This window comes from Ambystoma mexicanum, chromosome 7p (assembly GCF_040938575.1).
Source record: "Ambystoma mexicanum isolate Mex_15411 chromosome 7p, UKY_AmexF1_1, whole genome shotgun sequence".
Lineage (NCBI taxonomy): Eukaryota > Metazoa > Chordata > Amphibia > Caudata > Ambystomatidae > Ambystoma > Ambystoma mexicanum.
In genome coordinates, this window is record NC_090939.1 from 394,745,360 (window position 1) to 394,765,467 (window position 20,108).

At 46.1% G+C, this 20,108-nt stretch overlaps 1 protein-coding gene across 10 annotated transcripts in view; it reads left to right on the forward strand.

Moving 5' to 3' along the window:
- Nucleotides 1-6,083, forward strand: part of ROBO2 (roundabout guidance receptor 2) — a 974,141-nt gene extending 968,058 nt beyond the window's left edge. For all 10 annotated transcript variants that reach the window (XM_069636436.1, XM_069636431.1, XM_069636432.1 and 7 more), the window contains one exon: nt 3,294-6,083. In XM_069636436.1, the coding sequence (XP_069492537.1) occupies nt 3,294-3,295 (2 nt within the window). In that variant the 3' untranslated portion in view covers nt 3,296-6,083. The remainder of the gene's footprint in view (nt 1-3,293) is intronic.
- Nucleotides 6,084-20,108: the final 14,025 nt, after the last annotated feature.

Genomic DNA, 20,108 nt, shown 5'->3' on the forward strand with positions numbered 1-20,108 from the left:
ATGGGAAAATCCCACTGAACAACCCTTTATAAATCAAGCCCATTGACAATTTCTATTAATATATTGACATGTGTATTCCTTGTATTCGCTTGGAGCAGTTTGACATGATTAATGATTCTATCAGTAATCGACACAATTATAGGTTTTACATAATACTTGATGTTTTGGGAGAAAAGAAAACTTGACTTTATGGCACTGAAGCGTGTGTCAGTTGAGGCTTTTGCTGCTACCTTCTCTCCCCCCCCTGCCCCTTCGGCTGACTCCCACCCTGACACAGCCCTCTCCATGCTCCACTCTGCTATATCTGCTACTCTTGATATCCTTGCCCCGTCATGAGAATACGCCTGAAGCCCAAAGCCAAATGTAACTCCTGGTATGACTCGGATCTCGTCACCCTAAAACGCAAGTGCAGGGTTGCTGAGAGGAAATGGCGTGCTTCATGTTCATCCTCTGACAAACTGGCCTGCCGCCTGCTTCAAAGGCAGTACCGGCTCTCCGTTCTCACCAAGAAGAGAGCCCTTATCCAAGCCTGCATCTCTGCGGCATCAAACAACTCCGCCGAACTCTTTAAAATCTGCAAGGAGCTGGCCAACCCTGTTGCAGTCTCTACCTCTCCTGTCCCCTCCCAGGCCCACTGCACTGCACTGGCCTCTCACTTTATCTCTAAAACTCAGGACATCCTGTCCTCGCTCTCCTCCTCTCACCTCCCTCCCTCCCTACCCGGCTCTTCCTCTGGCCCTTCTGCGGTCAACCCTCCTCCCTCTTTCTCTGCCTTTCCACCCTTCTCTGCTGACGAGGTTTCCAGACAAGTCCGATCAATGAAAGTCTCGTCTAAACAGGTTCACCCCTGTTCCTCCAAAACTATCAAGGACCACATCGACTCCCTGGCTCCTGCCCTGGCTGACTTTTGCAACCACTCCTTCGCCTCTGGAGTCTTCCCTTCCCCCCTCAAGCACTCCCTTGTGCACCCTCTTCTCAAGAAACCCTCTTCCGACCCCTCCTGCCCGGCTAACTATCGCCCTATCTCCATCACTCCCTTCCTGGGCAAGCTCCTGGAGAAACTGGCCATCTCCCAGCTTAACCTCCATGCTGAATCTGTTGGTAGTCTTCATGACCATCAATCTGGCTTCAGAGCTGCCAGAAGCACAGAAACTGCTCTTCTGAACATCCGTGAAGACCTTCTCCTGAACCTCGATTCCAACACTCCGTGTGTTCTCATTCTGCTCGATCTCTCCTCTGCCTTTGACACTGTCAACCATGCCATCCTGCTCAACCGTCTCCGGGAAAACCTGGGTATCACTGGTCAGGCTCTGGCGTGGCTGACCTCTTTCCTTTCAAATCGACCCTCCCAGGTCCAACTGGGGTCCTTCCTCTCCGACATCTTTTTCTCCACCTGTGGTGTCCCCCAGGGATCTAATCTCTCTCCCTGGCTGTTTAACCAGTATCTGGCTCTCCTTGCCCACTGCATCGCCGCTCTCTGCCCTAATTTCCAGTGCTATGCGGACGATACCCAGCTCATTTTCAGGCTACCCTCAGCCTCCCCCTCTCCTTCCCTCATCTCTGACTGTCTGTCTGCTATCCAAGAATGGTATGCCGCCAATGACCTCTGCCTTAATGCCAGTAAGACTGAGATTCTACTCATCGGTACTCCCACTCCCTCCTTCCCTGCAGCTCTCTGGCCTGCCTCCCTTGGCCCCCTCCCTGCTCCTACCTGCAAGGCAAAAAACCTTGGGGTCATCTTCGACTCCACACTCTCCTTCTCTCCTCATATTTCTGATGTCGCCAAGAGGTCACACTACCAGCTGCACCTCCTCAGAGGTATTCTTCCCTTCCTCTCCTTCCCCCAGAAGCTCACTGTCTCTCGAGCCCTGGTTCTCTCGAAGCTGGATTACTGTAACAGCCTCTATCTTAATCTGCCTGCCTCCACTCTCCGCCCTCTGCAACTCATCCAGAACAGAACTGCGAGACTTGTCCTTGGCCTCAAGCCCAGGGACCGTATCTCTCCAGGACTGAAATCTCTACACTGGCTCCCAGTGGCTGCGAGGATAAAGTTCAAAACCCTCTGCATTGTCCACAAGGCCTTCTGGGGCCTGGGTCCTAAATACCTTCAACTCTCTCTTCCCAAATATCTTCCTCCCCGAGCCCTTCGCTCATCCGCCTCCAACTCCCTCATGGTCAGCCGCTTCTCGAAGCAACAAGCTGGGGGTAGATCTCTCTCCGCGGCAGGGGCCTCCCTCTGGAACAGCCTTCCTGCCTCCCTGAAACTTGAGGAGAACCACCTCCGGTTCCGGAAGCACCTCCAAACCTTCCTCTTTGCTTCTGCTTTCTCTCTCCCTCTCCCCTGCTGAACAGCTAATTAATTCTTCACTAAACTGCACTGATCCTGCAACTGGACCACTCTAAACTGCCTTCGGTCCTGGTCCCAGTCACTGATCCCCTGGAACCCCTCTGCACTACGGGACTGTCTCTGTATCCCTACAGCCCCCCCCCCTTCCCCAGCACTTGCTCTGCACTTACCTTGCACTTGCCACTAGCTGGCCCTTTTTTATTTATTACTTACGCCACTTACCTTTACTGCACTTCCCCCCCTCCCCTTCCCCTTGCACTTTTCCCCCCTCCCCCACCCCTGCACTTGTGCGATCTGAATGACACCTGGCCTAGTAGGATCGTTTGTTTTGTCTCCCCTTGTTCCTCCCCTCCCTGCCTCGTCGCGCCTTGAAACACCTGTGTATAGGCGCGTTACAAATACCATATCATATCATATCACTGAACGTGCAGAATTCACATCTTGTATAAACGTACCGTTTTGAACACAAGGTATAACTTTAATGTTAGCGTTTACTGTATACTTACTACATTCCTTTTGTTATTCACTTCATTTTGTGCTGTTGAAAAGTCAAGCTCTTAGTTTTCTTGAAAAATACTGATCATGTTGATCATTAACACGCGCATCACTTATTTTAATTACCAAACCATTCATGACAACTGCATTGGTGGCATGTATGCTGCGGGCATTATGGGATGTGAAACAATGGCTGGGAGTACAATATTTCAATATGGAAAGAGTATTTACAAATTCGGCGGATGAAACCAGTATCCACCAAGCTCTGGGGACCTTTCGAACTTGGGCATTGTTAAAGGTATCTATGTGCTCTCAAAATGTTGCTAGCATCCTAAAATATGTTTGCACTATTGAAAGAAGTAGGAAGGGTTGGGAAAATGTAAACTATAATATTACTGTGAAATTATGCTTAATAATATGTGCTGTCCTTGTGTTTTTCTTTCTTCCACAGAGTAGTTAACTTGATTCATCCTAAATTGCTCTGAAGGACCACAGGTGTGAACACACGAAAGGGACAACACTAAATCAGTGCAATGAACATTTTCTTTATTTATGTATTTTTAAAGAACTGTAAATGCAATGTAAAGATACACGGCCACACATATCCCACAGATATTCTACTTGTGTTCTTCTCTTCAATACACCATTCACCTTAACTTGTTCTTGTCATGATTGCACAAGACAAAGGAACACCATCTTCCTGGATGAAAAGGATTCCCTGTGTATATAGTTTCTTTAGTTGCATTGCTATGCAAGCTCACCCTCTTTATAACAATGTGCATATTATTGTCTGTTCTTATTGTTCAATTGTAATATATGTGAATTAATAGGCTGTGTTGCCATATAATAACATTTGTTTTACTGTGTAACTCTTTGTTTAAAGTTTGCACTGCATTTTTATTTGATGAAAAGCACAAAACTCTACTCCTAGGGACATGATGAAGAAAACGACTGAATGTAAAAGGAGTATATGTACTGTAAGCTTTATTGACTATTGCTGGATGTACATTAGATGGTTTCTCATTGATATATAGAAGTAGTCAGAGGACACACAACATTGGATCAGATAATAAAATGAGAGCTATATACTCTATACATGTAATACAATGCAAGGAGAGTCAAAGGGAGGAGAGACAATTACAATAATGGAAAATATACATGGTAAATGGGAATAATCAAGAAGAAGAGATCTCTGAGGGGTCATTGAATTATGCTAAATTCTTACTATGTTTGTAATACTTGCCCAATGTAACTCAATCCTATAATTAGTCTACAAAGACATGGGAAAAAGGTGTTTCACCAAAGTATTGTCTCCCTTGTGAATGTAGTAATTTTAAAAATTATCTTTAAATTATACATCAGACTATCCACAATGACAAATTGTATTTCATAGTGCAGTACAAATCTGTTTAAGTTACCAATTGCGAAAAATATATTAATTTGATCCGTAAAAGGAAAAAAAGGTGTATTTACAAATTACACATTAACAATTCTCTGAAAAGACTACATTAATGTACAGTATTTAAATCAAATGTCTTTTGAATAGAATATACAAAACCAGTGTAAAAATGCAGATCAGTGACATAATGTAATATAATAAGGAACGCTGATCCATCACATGAACTAGCACAGTATGCTTGCTCGCATAGTTTTGCAAAAGGAAGTGGCTAACTTAGTGATTTAATAGAACAGCCCAGGTCTGAAAGAAAAATATACAAGAGCAAAATGAATATAAAAGAGGGAGTTTAAGATTTGAAAACATGTCTGTCTACACACTCTGGTTAAACACCTTCCTCTCAGTATTCTAGATGGAATTAGTGTAGCCATTCCAGTAGACTATTATGTGTTTTATCTATTCCACTGGAAAGTGATTGTGTGTCAGTATTAAAACTGTGCAGTACCATGGTTTTCACTAAATTGTTCATCTGCTTCTGTATATTTATTTTTTGTAATATTTTGCTCAAAGTCTCACATAACAAAGTGTCAGTGTATATACCAAACTGTCTACGATTGCAGATGGTTACATATTCTTTGTTTAAATTTCTATTTTATACAGTGGGATTCAAATGAACCATAGCACATTTTATTTTGTTATTTTATTGACTATTTATAAGAGTAGCATTCTTTTTACTTTAATTTCTGTCCTATTTTGTGAAATACTATGATTTTAAAGGCAAGGGAAGTTGTGGCAGCACTTAGTTTATTTTTTAGAAGATGTTTCTAAGGTATCAGAGAAGTAATTGCATCGAATAACATTTACCTGCCCCTCTCCTAACATGTATAATATGAATTGCTGATGTTACACAGTAGGCACATTTTGTATAGTTACTTAAGTAAAATGAAGTGCTTCACTTTTTTAAACATTTGTTAACAGCACTTCAAAAAGCATTGAAATTGGGGAAATGTAAATAAGCATATTTGAGTTTATTGAAATTACATGGATTTTCGACTGGCTGTAAACCCCTACACAAGCACCAGCAAAATGTACGAACTGCATCTCTGGTGTAGATGAATACAGCTGAATGAGTAATTGTTACTTGGCCTTAATTGAAGGACACTGACAATATGAACTACAATTGAAAAATAAAGTACAGATTCAGTATTTGGCAAATGTTATTACAGAAATCAATTACTTTGCTGCTAAATTGCAATCTATAAGCTGTAGTAAGGTTGATACTCCCAAGCACTAAATGGAATTGAATGTTAGAAGTGAAATATCGAAACTAAAGCAACATTTGTGTAGTGGGATAACATGATTTTGACAAAGCTTTCAGATTTTTGTATTTGTATTTAGTATGTTTCCAACACTGTTCCAACATTTGAAGAAATATTAATGCCTCTTAGATATTGTCTGAAAAGAAAAAATGCATCCTCAGCTAACAGCTGCTAAAACGGCATATTGTAATAAAAAAAGTTTGTGTTTGGAGCTAATTTCATTGAGTACTGGTGGTTCACTGATGCAATTGATGTCCTACCTTTACTTGGACTACATTTGTTTGCGTGCAACATGAATCTCTGAAGTGCTGGAAACAACGGCTGGGAACTCCCTCTGTCAAGATATTTGTTTTACATTTTGTTCTCTTTCTGTACATTAAGATTTTGAACTCACTTGCATGTCTTTGTCCAAAAAGTTAACAAGTTTAGTTCTCATGTTCTGTATAAAATAAAAGTCATAAAAATTAAAAAAAATATCCTCGTACCTGGAACACTAGCTAAAAATAAAAATATTTTTGAAAACCAACTAACTGTTGCTTTTGATTTTTTGGCTTACATTTTGTATTAGTTTAATAATTATTTGAATAGTAATTCCTATTTATTTTGGATATGTTTTTTATTTAACATTTTCATATTTTATGCATGTATAATACATGAAGTAGTATTCTTCTTTTAATCAAAATGTTTAAATACCTCTTGATGCTACAATTCCTCCTGCTTCTAAGAGCTGTAATGATAGCTGTAATTATCATTTGGTTTAATGGTACATAAGTTAATAGTCTCAGAGAGAAAAGGAGTTGAATTCGCCCTTATGGCATCGTAATCTGTGTTCTGTCGCTATAATGCAAATGGAAGGTGTGTACACATAATTCACTGAGCTACGTCTTAGGCAATACAAACATTTTTTACAAATGTTTAAATGTAGCATAACTTCCACAGTTTTGGCAAATTGCCAATTGGTTTCTACAGTTTTGTGAATTTGGTACGAAAAAATGTAATTTAAAGTAAATTGAGTTACCCTAAACACCCTTCAACACTGACCGCCTGCAGCTACCTGCCACTCTATGCTACACTCATATATTTTTAACCAGGGGCAAGAATATAAAGGTTTTTTAAAATTTTGGGGTTACAACATCAAGTATTAAATGAAATTAAGGACCCAAGGACCCCCAACTCTAAACATAAACAGGATCCATTGCAGTGATCTGTTGTTCAAGACTGTGGACCTTTATTTAGTCATAGAACTTTTCTGCAATGTTCACAATCTGTCTACTGAATAGGTTAGGCTACTTGAACTGAAATACTGAAATATATTAAAAAGAAATGCTCCAAGAACAGTGAAAGAGTCAGTAGAGTTGATCAAACTTCCAAAAATAAGCCTAGCATGAATGTCAAGCTTTTCTGAATGAGTTGAACCTACCACACAGTATTCCCCTGGGAGTTTTTGAGTGTCTCATGGTGGGGTTCAAGGCCCACCATCCAAACACCTGGCAGAGTCTCAATAATGGAGATTGAAAATCCAACTGGAGGCCCTCCGCAACCCAAAATGGGGCTAAGGGACTTTGAAAGGCTCAGCTTGCTTCCTGCTTCCGATGAGGGTTTTTTGGCTGTTGAGTTTGAGGTCGACCAGACGGCTCACAAATAAGTAATTTTGAGGATTTGGCATTCTATTTATAGAGTTAGGAGATTTTAGGTGTGCTTTGGAGGACTTTGCTGTTTTTTGTTGTTTTCCGGTTTGTTAATCGCTGTTTTATACTGTGTGTGGTGTTCTTTAAGCTCCCTTTCAAGACTTCCCTTTTTAGCCTTTCTCTCTCTTAATAAAATACAAAAAAAAGGTTTTCTCCTACTTGTTCAGAAAGGTTTCTTAATATCTTTCCTTTTCAGTATTTCTTGAGACACTTTTGTCTGTGAACCTAATATGTCTTCCAGTGCTGCGCTTAATAACCATCCCTACAGTTTGGGTGTTTTGAAAACCCTTTACCCTTATGTGAGTATGTGAGAATCCCTTTGTGTCATGATCCACAGAACACGCCCCTTTTGGACCTCATGGTCCTTGTCACAACGAGGCTTGCACTCCTTGATACTCCCAACATGGCCGTCTAACGTGCAACATCTTCCTTTTCCTTACGTCAGACGTAGCGTATTTACAAATAGGCCGCGCCACCGCGGGCCTGCGCATCTCAATGCTACTGCAAGCAGCGACTAGACGTGTGCTCCGTAGTTCGCTACACTGTTGTCCTTGTTCCTGGCCCTCCTAATTCCATTCCCATTACCCTCTTCCTTCCTCCTTGTTTCCAGACTCGTGTGCTGTGTGCTTACCCTCTTTGTTCCTGGATCCCGGAGTGTCAGAATCCTGGAGCTCTGAACGCACGCTGGAGCTAGAAGAGGCTCGCGTGGGCTTATACAAGACCAGGTCCGTGTGTAAGAAGACACCGCCCAAGAAATCCTACAAGGATCACTTCAAAGGGGAATTCTGTGACGCCAAACGACCGAAGTCGAAGCCGACATGGAAGCGGCTGTTCAGGATCTCATGCGTGGCATGCAAGAACTAACGACCGAGGTACAAAATTTAAAGGCGGAAAACGCTGCTCTCAAACAATTAGTTCTATCCTGTGATTCTGGCACAAAGGAAAGCGTATTGCTGGGCGGCATTGTTGACAATTACGATGGGTCGGCAAAAACCCTTTGTGGATTCCTTGATTCTTGTTTGGTTCACTTTACTTTTAAGTCCTACTACTTTTCAACCCCTAGGGCTAAGGTTGGCTTCATAATTTCACACCTTTCCGGAAATGCTCTAACTTGGGATACACCCTTAGTCAATTCTGGTGATGCCCTCCTGGATGACTACGACGGTTTCTTACAAGCCCTTAAAACTGGCCACCAGGGGTTGCACGGACTATGATCGCCTCCGTGTGAGCTCTCAACCCACATGCCCCAAAAGTGACCTGAGCCCCCACTTTTGCCCCCCCTCCCGTGCCCAACAACAGCAGTTTGACCCATCGGAAACGACCTCCTGAGCGAAAACCCGACAGAAATCGGACCTCCAGTCTAGGAGAAAAGTTTGTCGGAACCTGCCTCCCCCTCACCCATGAGGACACCACCTCCCTCTGCTCTCCCGGCAGGGGATCCTCGCCGCGCTGTAACTCCTGGGAAAGCCGTGGACAGCCAACCGCCCAACGTACTTCGGGGGCCGAACAACCGCCCCCCCCAGGAGTCCCCATGCACACTCTCTACGCAGCTGCCTCCGAATTCCTGGACACCAGCACAGTGACAGGCAGAACCAATCTGCGGAGGTGAGAGCCCACCCCCCCTGGAGTGCGCCGAGGCACCTCGCCTCGACTGGGGCCCATTTCTCCTCGCCGGAACGTGCCCCGCCCGGGGCCCGGACTTGAACAGCCGAGCGGGGGTGCCAAAGTGACTCCCGCCCCCCCACTCTCACTGAGGACCTGGCACCGCGAGGACTCACGGATGGGCCGCCCACGTGCCTGATCCCCCCGACACCCCCTTCCTGACACCCCCAGGGGACCCCATCGACCAGAGTGCTAGGGCCCAGCAGGAGGCAGCCCTAATCTCTGAACGGAGCCGCTGGCCCAGCGCATTCCATACACCGGCTGCGACGTTGGTTCCCGCTCTTCACAGCACCAACCCCATTGGACCATAAAGTCACCAAAGTGCCGCCTACGCCCCAGCCTCCACTGCTTCTAGCCGGACCTACCCACACAATCCCTTTGGACTCCACCACCCGAGGCCTCTCATCACATGGCAACAAACTCGACTGTGCAGTGAGGCTAAGCTGAGGGTTGGGCCACCATCCCTGGGGCGTGTGTCCTCCTCTGGCAAGGCTTTAGCCCGCTGCCTGATCAGGACACGGATAAGTGGCCCAGTAACAGAGAGCAGCGAAATACATGGAGGTGTTCACCCCCCCACCTCGCCTGCACCCAAGACCCTCTCCTTGGGGCCTCGCCTCACATACTCTTCTCGTAGCCCCACTACGAGCTGGCATCTATACTCAGGCCCCCCTGACACGACATTGGACCCACCGAAGGAAATTGACCGTAATGGAGGGTAGAGCCCCTGGGGACAGGGTGTGCGCCTCCTCCCACCGAAGAACCCCCGCTCAGAGGGTCATCACCTCAGTGCCCCCCTACACTGCCTACGTGCCTACGTGCCTCTCAACACACCAGGACTGAGGGTAGGCCCCCTGATCCCGGGGCGTGTGCCTCCTCGCATGCAAGTGCCCCATGAACATTCCAAGTAAGCTTGCCAAATACGCCTACACCCCGCTGCCGCAGGCTCCCAACCCAAGGCCAATAATGTCACTAGAAGCCTCTGAAACGGGTGCAGCTGCTACCAAGGGAGACATCGCCGCCCTCGTAATTGAAATTCGGAACAAGGGTGCCAACCTCAGCGGTAAAATGGATAAGATGACCCAGAGAGTAGACAACATCGAGGAGAGACTAGAGGGAGTCGAGAACAACCAGGCCTCAATCGACACCCTAGAAGCCCAAATGGAGCTTAGAATACGAAGTATAGAGAAAAAGGAGGACTAGATTCACCTTCAGATAGATGATTTGGAAAACAGAGAGAGAAGGAATAACCTGCGGTTTTTTGGAATTCCGGAGAGAGAAGGGGAGACAGAGGAAGACCTCAAACAAACGACCGGCAGAGGAGGACATTGATGAACTCAAGACCGAAAGAATTCATAGAGCTGGCGGCCCCCCAGGTGGCCCGAGATCAGTCCTTGCCAGATTCCACAGATATCAGGACAGAACAAGGATACTTGCTAAAGCCAGGTCCGGAGGCACCCTTACCCTTGGAGGGGCCCAGATTACCATTTTCCAGGATCGTTCATCGCTGACACTGGCCTTACGCCGCCTCTGTGGTCCTCTCACGAGATGGCTAAAAGATCAAGGCACGAGATACAGATGGGGATACCCCTTCTCCCTCACGTTTGAACATGGGAGCAGGAAGTTTTTACTCCGCTCTGAAGAAGAAATCCGAGAATGCATCGCCGACCTCCTCGGATCGACCTTGGGGGAGGGAACTCAGGATATCCCGGCACAGGACAGATCAGGATGGGAACTTCGGGGCCCGAGAAGGAAACAAGTAAAGGGATCCAGAAAGTACAGGCGGCCCAATGACACACCAGACAACAACAAATGACATTGTGCACCCAAGCTTCTACATCCCAGCGATCTTTGCTTCCAAGGTCCCTGCAGGGGACCTACCTACATCCCGGATCACAGCACTCCTGTATCACTGATTCCATCATATGACACGTGAACTGCTTGAACCGCAAATGCGAACTGCCGAGGAATGAATACTCCGTAAACCGCATGTATCATAAGATATACTAGCTCACAGTTAAAGTTGCTGTTGTTTGCAATACTGTCGTTTGTTACAGAATTTTATAAAAGGGGTTGGCGGGGGCTCAAAAATGATATGTTGATGTTATTAGTTGACAGGGCCATGCAGTTACGACCCTTGCTGGTGGTCCGACAGTAGACTGGTTGTTCACATCCAGTCCAACTCGGATGCCATCACAATCAGACACAGACCCTCATCGAAGAACCAAAGAGCAACGTGACAGAACAGAGGGCAAAGGGTATGATGTTCAATACCCTACAGGGGTGGGTGGGGGGAGGGAGACAGGGAATGGCACACCCTCAGGTAAAGCCTCTGTTAAGTAGAGGCAGCTACTACATTACTTGCAGCATGGCAATTTCCTGCAATGGGCAGCGTGACGTTGCTACCAATCTCCATGAACATATTAATGTCCCACAGACATAACGAATCAAGTGACAGACAGGGCATACTTAAAATTGGCACGCTGAATGTTAAGGGACTTAACTCCCCCACCAAGAGATCGCTGGTAACGAGAGAGTTCAAGAGGGCCAAACTAGATATACTCTTTTTACAAGACACCCGATACAGCAAGGGAGAAGAGAGGAAGGTCTTATATGCTAAGTTAGGCTCTGAATACTGGGGCTCTGGCCCACTGAAGAAAGCGGGAGTTAGCATATTAGTCAATAAAATTATCCATTTTAAACTCTTGAAGTCATGGATGGATGTCAGTGGTGGGCAGGATACAAGGCACCGTCATCACCCTTGCGTCAATATACACTCCCGATACAGGACAAGCCAGATTCCTGCAGAGGATAATCCCGAAAGTCATGATTAAAGCAGAAGGCGACGTAATACTTGAGGGTGATCTGAACACGTGGATGGATCCGGAACAGGATAGACAATCAGGTTGCACCTCTATGCCCCCTCAAGCGGGCGTTGGACGCCCACAGGCCGCAGATATGATGGATGACTACAGTCTCACCGATGCGTGGAGACATAGCAATCCCAACCATACTGGCTTTACTCTCTTCACAGCATCGCATACGACCTTTTCCAGAATAGACTATATATACCTAACCGCAGACCTCATCACGGCAATGACTGAAGCCATTATAATCGCTGTCTCATGGTCAGACCACGATATGGTCATGGTCACCCTTGATCAAATGGCCCTTCCTCAAAGATGCTCCAAATGGCGGTGCAACGAGACTCTCTTTAAGGACCCAATTTTTCGGGAACAACTAGAGCAAGATATCACCCAATACTTTGAGATTAACAACACAGGTGAAACTTCCATGAACACAATTTGGGAAGCTGGCAAGGCGACCTGGAGAGGGCTACTTATAAAAGAGGGAGCAGCGAAAAAAAAGAGAAAGACAACACATAGAAAATAGGCTCCGAAAACAAAATTACTCAGCTTGACCTCATGGAACAGTCAGCTGACCAAGATAGACTACAAAAGATTAAGGAGGCCAACGACAAGAGGGAGGAACTACGACAACTGGAGGCGGGTAGCATTGCGCGCAAGCTTCAATGCCTGAAGCATAAACACTATGAACATGGGGACAAATCAGGTGCCCTACTAGCCTCAAGACTCCGAGGTCAACGCCAAGAGAGGTGGGTGCCCACGATCCGAACAGAAGGGAATTCCTGCGAACCATTTCCCCCAAGTGTCCCAGAAGCCTTTGCCGACTTCTATGAGGAGTTAAACACATCACGCGCAGCTTCGCACCCAGAAGCGATAATTGAGTATATGAACAAAATACCCTTGCCCACCCTCCCATCCGATACAGCACATACCTTGGAAGCCCCCATCACAGGAGGAAATTGAAGAAGCAATCAAAAGACTTCCAACAGGGAAAGCCCCCGGGAACGACGGGTACACTGCGGGGTTCTATAAGACTTTCAAAGACGCTCTTCTCCCATTCATGGTTGACCTATTCAACAACATCCTTCAATCCGGTGTGGCTCCTGAATCCTTTTCTGAACCACTGATAACAGTCATCCCCAAGGAGGGTAAGGGCCCAAATCTGTGTGCCTCCTACCGTCCAATATCCCTTCTAAATATCGATGCCAAAATATATACGAGAATCCTTACTGCAAGGCTGGAGCCACACATGCCAGCAATAATCCACAATGACCAGGTGGGTTTCATCCTAGGCAGACAAGGCGCAGACTCCATCCGGAAAACCCTGCACTTAATGCACGAGGCCCAAACATCGTTGAGCAAACCAGCGTTACTCTCAATTGATGCCGAGAAGGCGTTCGACAGAGTCGAATGGCATTTCCTGGAGGCCACGCTAAAGAAGATAGGCCTAGGCCCCACGGTCCGTCAAGGGATCAAAGCTATCTATACATCCCCAAGAGCATGAATGCGGTGAATGCCCGCGGTGAATGCCCAATTCTCCCATTGGTTCCCCCTCAGCAGGGGTACGAGACAGGGTTGCCCCCTCCCGGCAATACTTTTCGCGCTGTTCCTGGAGCCCCTCGCCGTAATGCTGCGAGCAGATCCTGTCGTGGAAGGGATTCAGGTGAATGGCAAAGAATATAAGCTAGACTTGTATGCGGACAACATTCTGCTCCATGTGTCCATTCTACGAGCGATCCGTCTGATAGAGGAATACGGCACACTCTCAGGATTCAAGATCAACAAATCCGAATCCATTCTTTTTCCACTCCATGATCCATCTCCAGAACACCAAATCGCTCTCGAGCAACTCGGGCTGATCATCAGAGGCCCAAGAATGAGATACTTGGGGATTAACTTAACGCGACACCTCGACAACCTTTACAAAGCCAATTTCCCTCTGCTTCTCGAAGCCCTCACGGCTGATCTCAAGAAATGGAAACCACTGACAATCTCCTGGATGGGACGCCTAAACGCAATCAAAATGGTGACCCTCCCACGGTTCCTAATACCCTTTCAGGTCTTGCCCATCACAATCCCAGAGCATTTCTTCAGACAAGTCAGAAAGGCCATACTAGAATTTCTGTGGAATGGGAAGAAACCCAGAATCCCCTACAATGTTTTAATATTACCAAAGGGCCTTGGAGGAGTGGGCTTGCCAGACATAGAATGCTATTATCAAGCCACACAGCTCAGAATTTTAATCCCACACCTGCAAGATAGGAAGGACCTCCAATGGGTCCAACTGGACAACAACATTTTAGCCACCGTAACTCTGGCAGAATGGCTATGGGTCCCCAGACCGAAACTTACGAGAAGACTGCGCAACCACCCGATACTGGGCACAATGTGGAACATATGGAAGAAGGGGAAAGCGTGGCCTTGGCCCCTAAGCCATCTCTGGTCCCCCAGGATCAGAGAAGAAATCCCGGAACACGCTAGATACCAATCTTGGTTCGATGCCGGCCTCGAGAGAGTCGGTCAGCTATGGAGAAAATGGAAATTCATCTCAATAACGGAACTAGAGGAAGCCCTCCAATTTCACCCAATACCAGTCTTCCTGTACCTGCGACTGAAAGGCGTTTTATTCAAAAGGGAATGGAAGGCCACCACACAGAGAGAACTAACGTCCTTTGAGACGATCCTAGACACGACTGCCACCTCCAAAGGCCCCCTAGCACGAAGGTTCAAGGCTCTAATTACTAAAGACGACACGCTAAACAGCCGTCTCAAGGTAAGATGGGAAAGAGACTTCGGCAGAGAGTTCGACCAGCCGGCCTGGGACAAAATTTGTGAGACGCCATCCAAAATATCAATCGCAGCCCAGTATAAATTACACGCTATAAAATTGCTCCACAGATGGCAGTACGATCCATACAGGCTGTCCAAAATGTTCCAGAACTCCAGCCCGGGATGCTGGCGACAATCTGGTATGAATGCCAACTACTGGCACATGTGGTGGACCTGCCCCAAGGTCTGCATCTACTGGCAAGAAGTCCTGGGATGTATCAAACAGCTGGATGGCATAGAGAGGAAATTGTCACCCCTCCTGATTCTTTTTGGCCTCGAGGAAGAAGATGGTCAACTGATCAGGGTAAAAGGTGTAATATCCCCCCTGTTACTCGCAGCGAGAGCAGCCCTAGTGATAAAATGGAAATCCTCACACCTACCTGATAAAAAGGACTGGATACAAATCGCCACAAACATTTACACAATGAAAAAAATAACGGCAATACTACATGACAAAGCCGCACGACAAGAGGAAGCCTGGTGCGACTTCACTGCACAATATATCTCACGCTCAACCACGGATGACTCAACACAGCAAAGAAATTAGCACCCAACCTACGCCAACAATGGCGGAACGGCGAACGACCCATTGCCAACAACCCATGCCTGTCACAGAACATACTGGAGATCGATGACCTAGAGACGATTGAAGATGAATGTCACGCAGCCTAACACGGTTCAAAGTAGCAATGCCTCGAAAGAAGGAGACTCCAGAACCGGGAGGGAGGGTGGGGGAAAGGGGGGTGGGGCTTTCATTTTCTTCTTATTGGAACAATGAACATTAATGTTGTTAAATATTGTTAAGGTGGACTGGAACAATTTCGTGAAATAGCTCTTAATGCATAATATGTATCCACCTGTATGTTCTCATCCAATGTCAAAATTAATAAAAGTCAAGTTGAAAAAAAAAACATGTTTGACTGCCCTGAGCAGGTCTATAGTGCCCAGGAGCGCCTGCTAGACTTTCATCAAGGATCCCAGGATATGCATACGTATGTAACCCGATTCAAGCAATTGACCAAGGAAGCTGACAGGTCTCCTGAAGCAAGTTTTACACTTTTCAGAAGGAGACTGAATGAGGAGATCAAAGATGATTTGGCCAGAGTGGCTCGCCCAAGCTCATTACAGGCCCTTTTGGACCTTGCCATGCAAATAGATTTTTGTATCCAGGAAAGAAAGGCATAAAAAGGGAAATCCAAAGTAACCCCCCCAAAGGCATCCTTCGAGATTACCTCCAAGACTGACACAAATCCAGGGTCAGCTACTGAACCAGAACCTATGCAGATAGGAGCCTTCCGTGGACCCATATCCCCGCAACAAAGGATGAGAAGGATTAATACCGGGCTATGGATGTACTGTGCCTCGGATAAACACCTGGTTAGAGAATGCCTTTTAGCCCCTCCTCGGCGTTCGGGAAACGCCAGCTCCCGATCCTAGATGGAGCAAGGCTTTAGGAGAGAGATGTCTGCTCCACGTCTATTCCATCCTTGAACTCTCCTGGACAAAACAGCCTAGTGATTGTATAGGCCCTTCTATCACCATCCAAGAATAAGACCTACTTCATTTTGGCCTTGGTTGACTGAGGAGCTATCGGAGTATTCGACGATCACGATTCGGTTAAATGTCACCACATTCCATACAAGACACAAAGTGCCATGCAACCGGTGGAAGTGATCGATGGAAGACCCTCACTTCAGGGCCTATAAGCCTGCAGACGAAAGGGATCCAACTTTCAATAAACCATCACCAAGAGCTGATCAGATATGACATCATTAAGTCTGCTCATTATCCCATGGTCCTGGGTATGCCCTGGTTACAGAAGCATAATCCTTATATCAACTGGGCAGCAGGATCCTTATTTCTTGGATCTGAGTTTTGTATGTCTCACTGTCTATTCCTGGAATCATCCGTGACACCTTCCAAAGAACCATCAATAGATCACCAAATTCCACTCATGGTTTCCAATATCGTATCAGTTCCAAAGGCCTATCAGAGTTATGCTGATGTGTTCTCAACTGCCATAGTCCAGGCTCTACCCCTCACAGACCTGAAGACTGCGCCATAGACACAGAACCCTCAGCAGTGATTCCCTTTGGGAGGATGTTCATCCTATCCGAACCTGAAAAGAGAGCCCTACGAGAATACTTGGATACCAACCTTGAAAATGGCACCATAAGACCATCGAAATCCCCAGCTGGAGCCTCACTATTTTTTGTTCCCAAGAAGGATACCAAGGAACTTAGAACCTTGCCTCGATTATCGTGGATTAAATCAATGCACCCTCAAGGACCGCTACCCTTTACCCTTGATCTCGTATATCCTGGAAGCAGTGGGAGGAGCTGTAATCTTCACGAAACTGGATCTCAGGGGTGCCTATCATCTGATCTGTATCAGGGAAGGAGACGAATGGAAAACAGCATTTTGAATACCCTTTGGACACTTTGAATATCTGGTAATGCCCTTTGGACTTGCTTATGCCCCTGCCGTCATAAACTACCGTCCTCTTCAGAGCTAGCTGGAATCTTCCTGGAACACATTTTCCGCCTACATGGAATTCCTTCCAAGATCATATCAGACCGAGGACCTCAATACGTCTCACAATTTTAGAAAAATCTCTGTCGCATTCTGGGAATCCAACGCACTCTCTCATCAGGTTATCATCCACATACCAATGGAGCTACGGAACGTGTAAACCAGACCCGGGAAAAATACCTTCGCTGTTTCATCACTAAGGTTCAGGACGACTGGTCGCTCCTAATACCCGTGGCTGAGTTTGCGTACAACAATTCCGATCATTCGGCAATCAACACCAGCCCCTTTTATTGCATTCAAGGATTCCATCCAACAGTGTTACCCTCTGTTCTTCCACATCCCACACCTGTTCCTACCATTGACTCCTGGTTGGAAACACTCATCAATGTACACAAGGAAGCCAAGGAACACTTAGAGAAGGCCAGAATAAGAACTAAACAAAATGCTGATTCTAAAAGAAGACCAGGGCCTTCATATGCAGTTGGTGATCAAGTCTGGTTGTCCTCAAAGCTACTACCCCGACACTTACAGCCAAACAAACTGGACCCCCGGTACTATGGTCCATTTCCCATCAAGGTAATCATACATCCTGTCGCATACCGACTCAAGCTACCCGACTCCTGGAAGAAGATTCACCCAGTTTTTCACACTTCTTTATTAAAAACCTTCATCTGATCTTCCCGGAAATCTTGCAGACCCTCTCCGGTGGTGGTGGACGACCAAGTGGAATATGAAGTGTCCCGAATATGCGATTCGAGGTATAAACGGGGTCAGCTTCAATACCTGGTTGAATGGAAAGGATATCCTCCAAGTGAACGAACCTGGGAACCAACTTCTAACCTGAATACCCCTCGATTGCTCAGAAGATACCATCTCATACACCCAGGCAAACCCAGTGGAATGAGTCTTCGGAGGGGGCATGCTGTCATGATCCGCAGAACAGGCCCCTTTTTGCCTTATGGTCCTTGTCACAACGAGGCTTGCACTCCTTGTTACTCCCAACATGGCCGTCTAACGTGCAAAATCTTCCTTGTCCTTAGGTCAGACGTAGCGTATTTACAAATAGGCCGCGACCCCACGAGCCCGCACGTCTCAATGCTACTGCAAGCAGCGACTAGACATGTGCTCCGTAGTTCGCTACACTGTTGTCCTTGTTCCTGGACCTCCTAATTCCATTCCCATTACCCTCTTCCTTCCTCCTTGTTTCCCGGACTCGTGTGCTGTGTGCTTACCCTCTTCGTTCCTGGATCTCGGAGTGTCTGAATCCTGGAGCTCTGAACGCACGTTGGAGCCAGAAGGGGCTTCCGTGGTCTTATGCAAGACCAGGTCCGTGCGTAAGAAGACACCGCCCAAGAAATCCTACAAGGATCGCTCCCAGGTGAAAAAGGGGAATTCCGTGACACTTTGTCTTTATCACTTGTTTTGTGCTTTACACATTGACAGACCACTGTTGCACATTAAAAGCGTTTGACATTTTCAGATGGAGATCTTAAGCAGTTGGAGGGAGTGGCAGGGGAGAAGATGAGGATCTGGACTACTGCCCAACCTCTGTGTAAGAGGTTGAGGTAAAACGGGAGCACAAGGGGGAGGACAGATGGTGGATGAGATTGATCATAACTTTAGTAAGTTGGTGGTTAAGGAGAAGAGGAGTAGATTGTGTTTGTGGGGAGATTTCTGAGGAGGGTGAAGGCATCATGAAGATGGAGACAACCGATTCAAAGTTGTACCTAAAATGGATTTATTCAACTTAAAAAGCAGGGCATAGTAAGGCCTAACTTTCCCTATGCTAAGCTGGGATTTCCCTACCTAAAGAAAACCAAGGATAGTCTTTGTCAGGCTATCCAACATAAGTCTCTGTCTGTGTCCAAAACCAATACTTGACATCATAACTAATGGTATACAATGTGTAGGGATGTTGGGCTCAAAAGAATAGTGTTCAAAAGAAAGTTCAGAGCGTCTTCCAGCTCTTGGCTTAGGATCATCTTCCCTTTCCCAAGTTTAAAATGGTTCTCACAATATTGGGATTCCCTTCCCCAACAGTTCAAATTGTCATGTTTGCAAAATAATGCAGTTCCTTGGGACACTTCTCAAGTTGGGGTTTCCATCCCCCCAAGAGTTCAAACTTCCAGCTTTCAAAATCCACACAGTTCTGTTTCCTAACTTCAGTTCTCAAAGATTTAGCAACACATAAGCTTGAGTTCAGATATGCTTTCATTGACTTTTCCACTCGGTCTTGATACAGTTGTCATACCACATGGTCCACACATTACAGGTCACGCAACCGATAATATTTCTTATTGCTTCCATCAACATTTAACCCTTGTTCCATCTGACAGTGATGCTTATTTGATTCCTCAGTGTCACATGCTCCTGACACTGTCCCGTGGCTGATTTAAGCACCATGCACTTTATTATCCTTGTTTGAATTTGTTTGGTTCTTGCCAACCCGAGTCCCTTTCACTCTCAGTTTGTCATGCCTGGGCTCCTCTGGACTTGGGCCACTGTTTCCATCTTCGTATCTCCTTAGTACACTCTTGATTTTTTATTTTACTTGTTTCACATACTTCTTTGCTTTCGCTCCATTCATAAGCGTTCAACTGACTTGGTGCAGCATTAATAAGTGTTTACAAGACTTTTTCGTTCTGTGCGGTTTTCACAAGTGCCTTCAATCGGATGCACTTCATTCCCTATTTCAATAATACTTGTTCCGGCATGCAATTGTACTTTTATTCACCTGGCCTTTCACTCAGCAGCTGCAAAGGACTTCACTAAATATTACCGGAGTGCCCCGTTGAGAGTAAATATTAGCTCTACAATCACCGGTCACAGACAGCAGCATTGTTTCTCTTGGCATCCTTTGCAACAGGCTTCTCCTGGCTTCTGCTACTTTCTGGCTTCTCCCGCCTCTGCCTTCCTCTTGCTGTCTGCACAGCACGTACCACCCGCATTCTTTGCTTCTCTTGGTGGCGGCTGCGG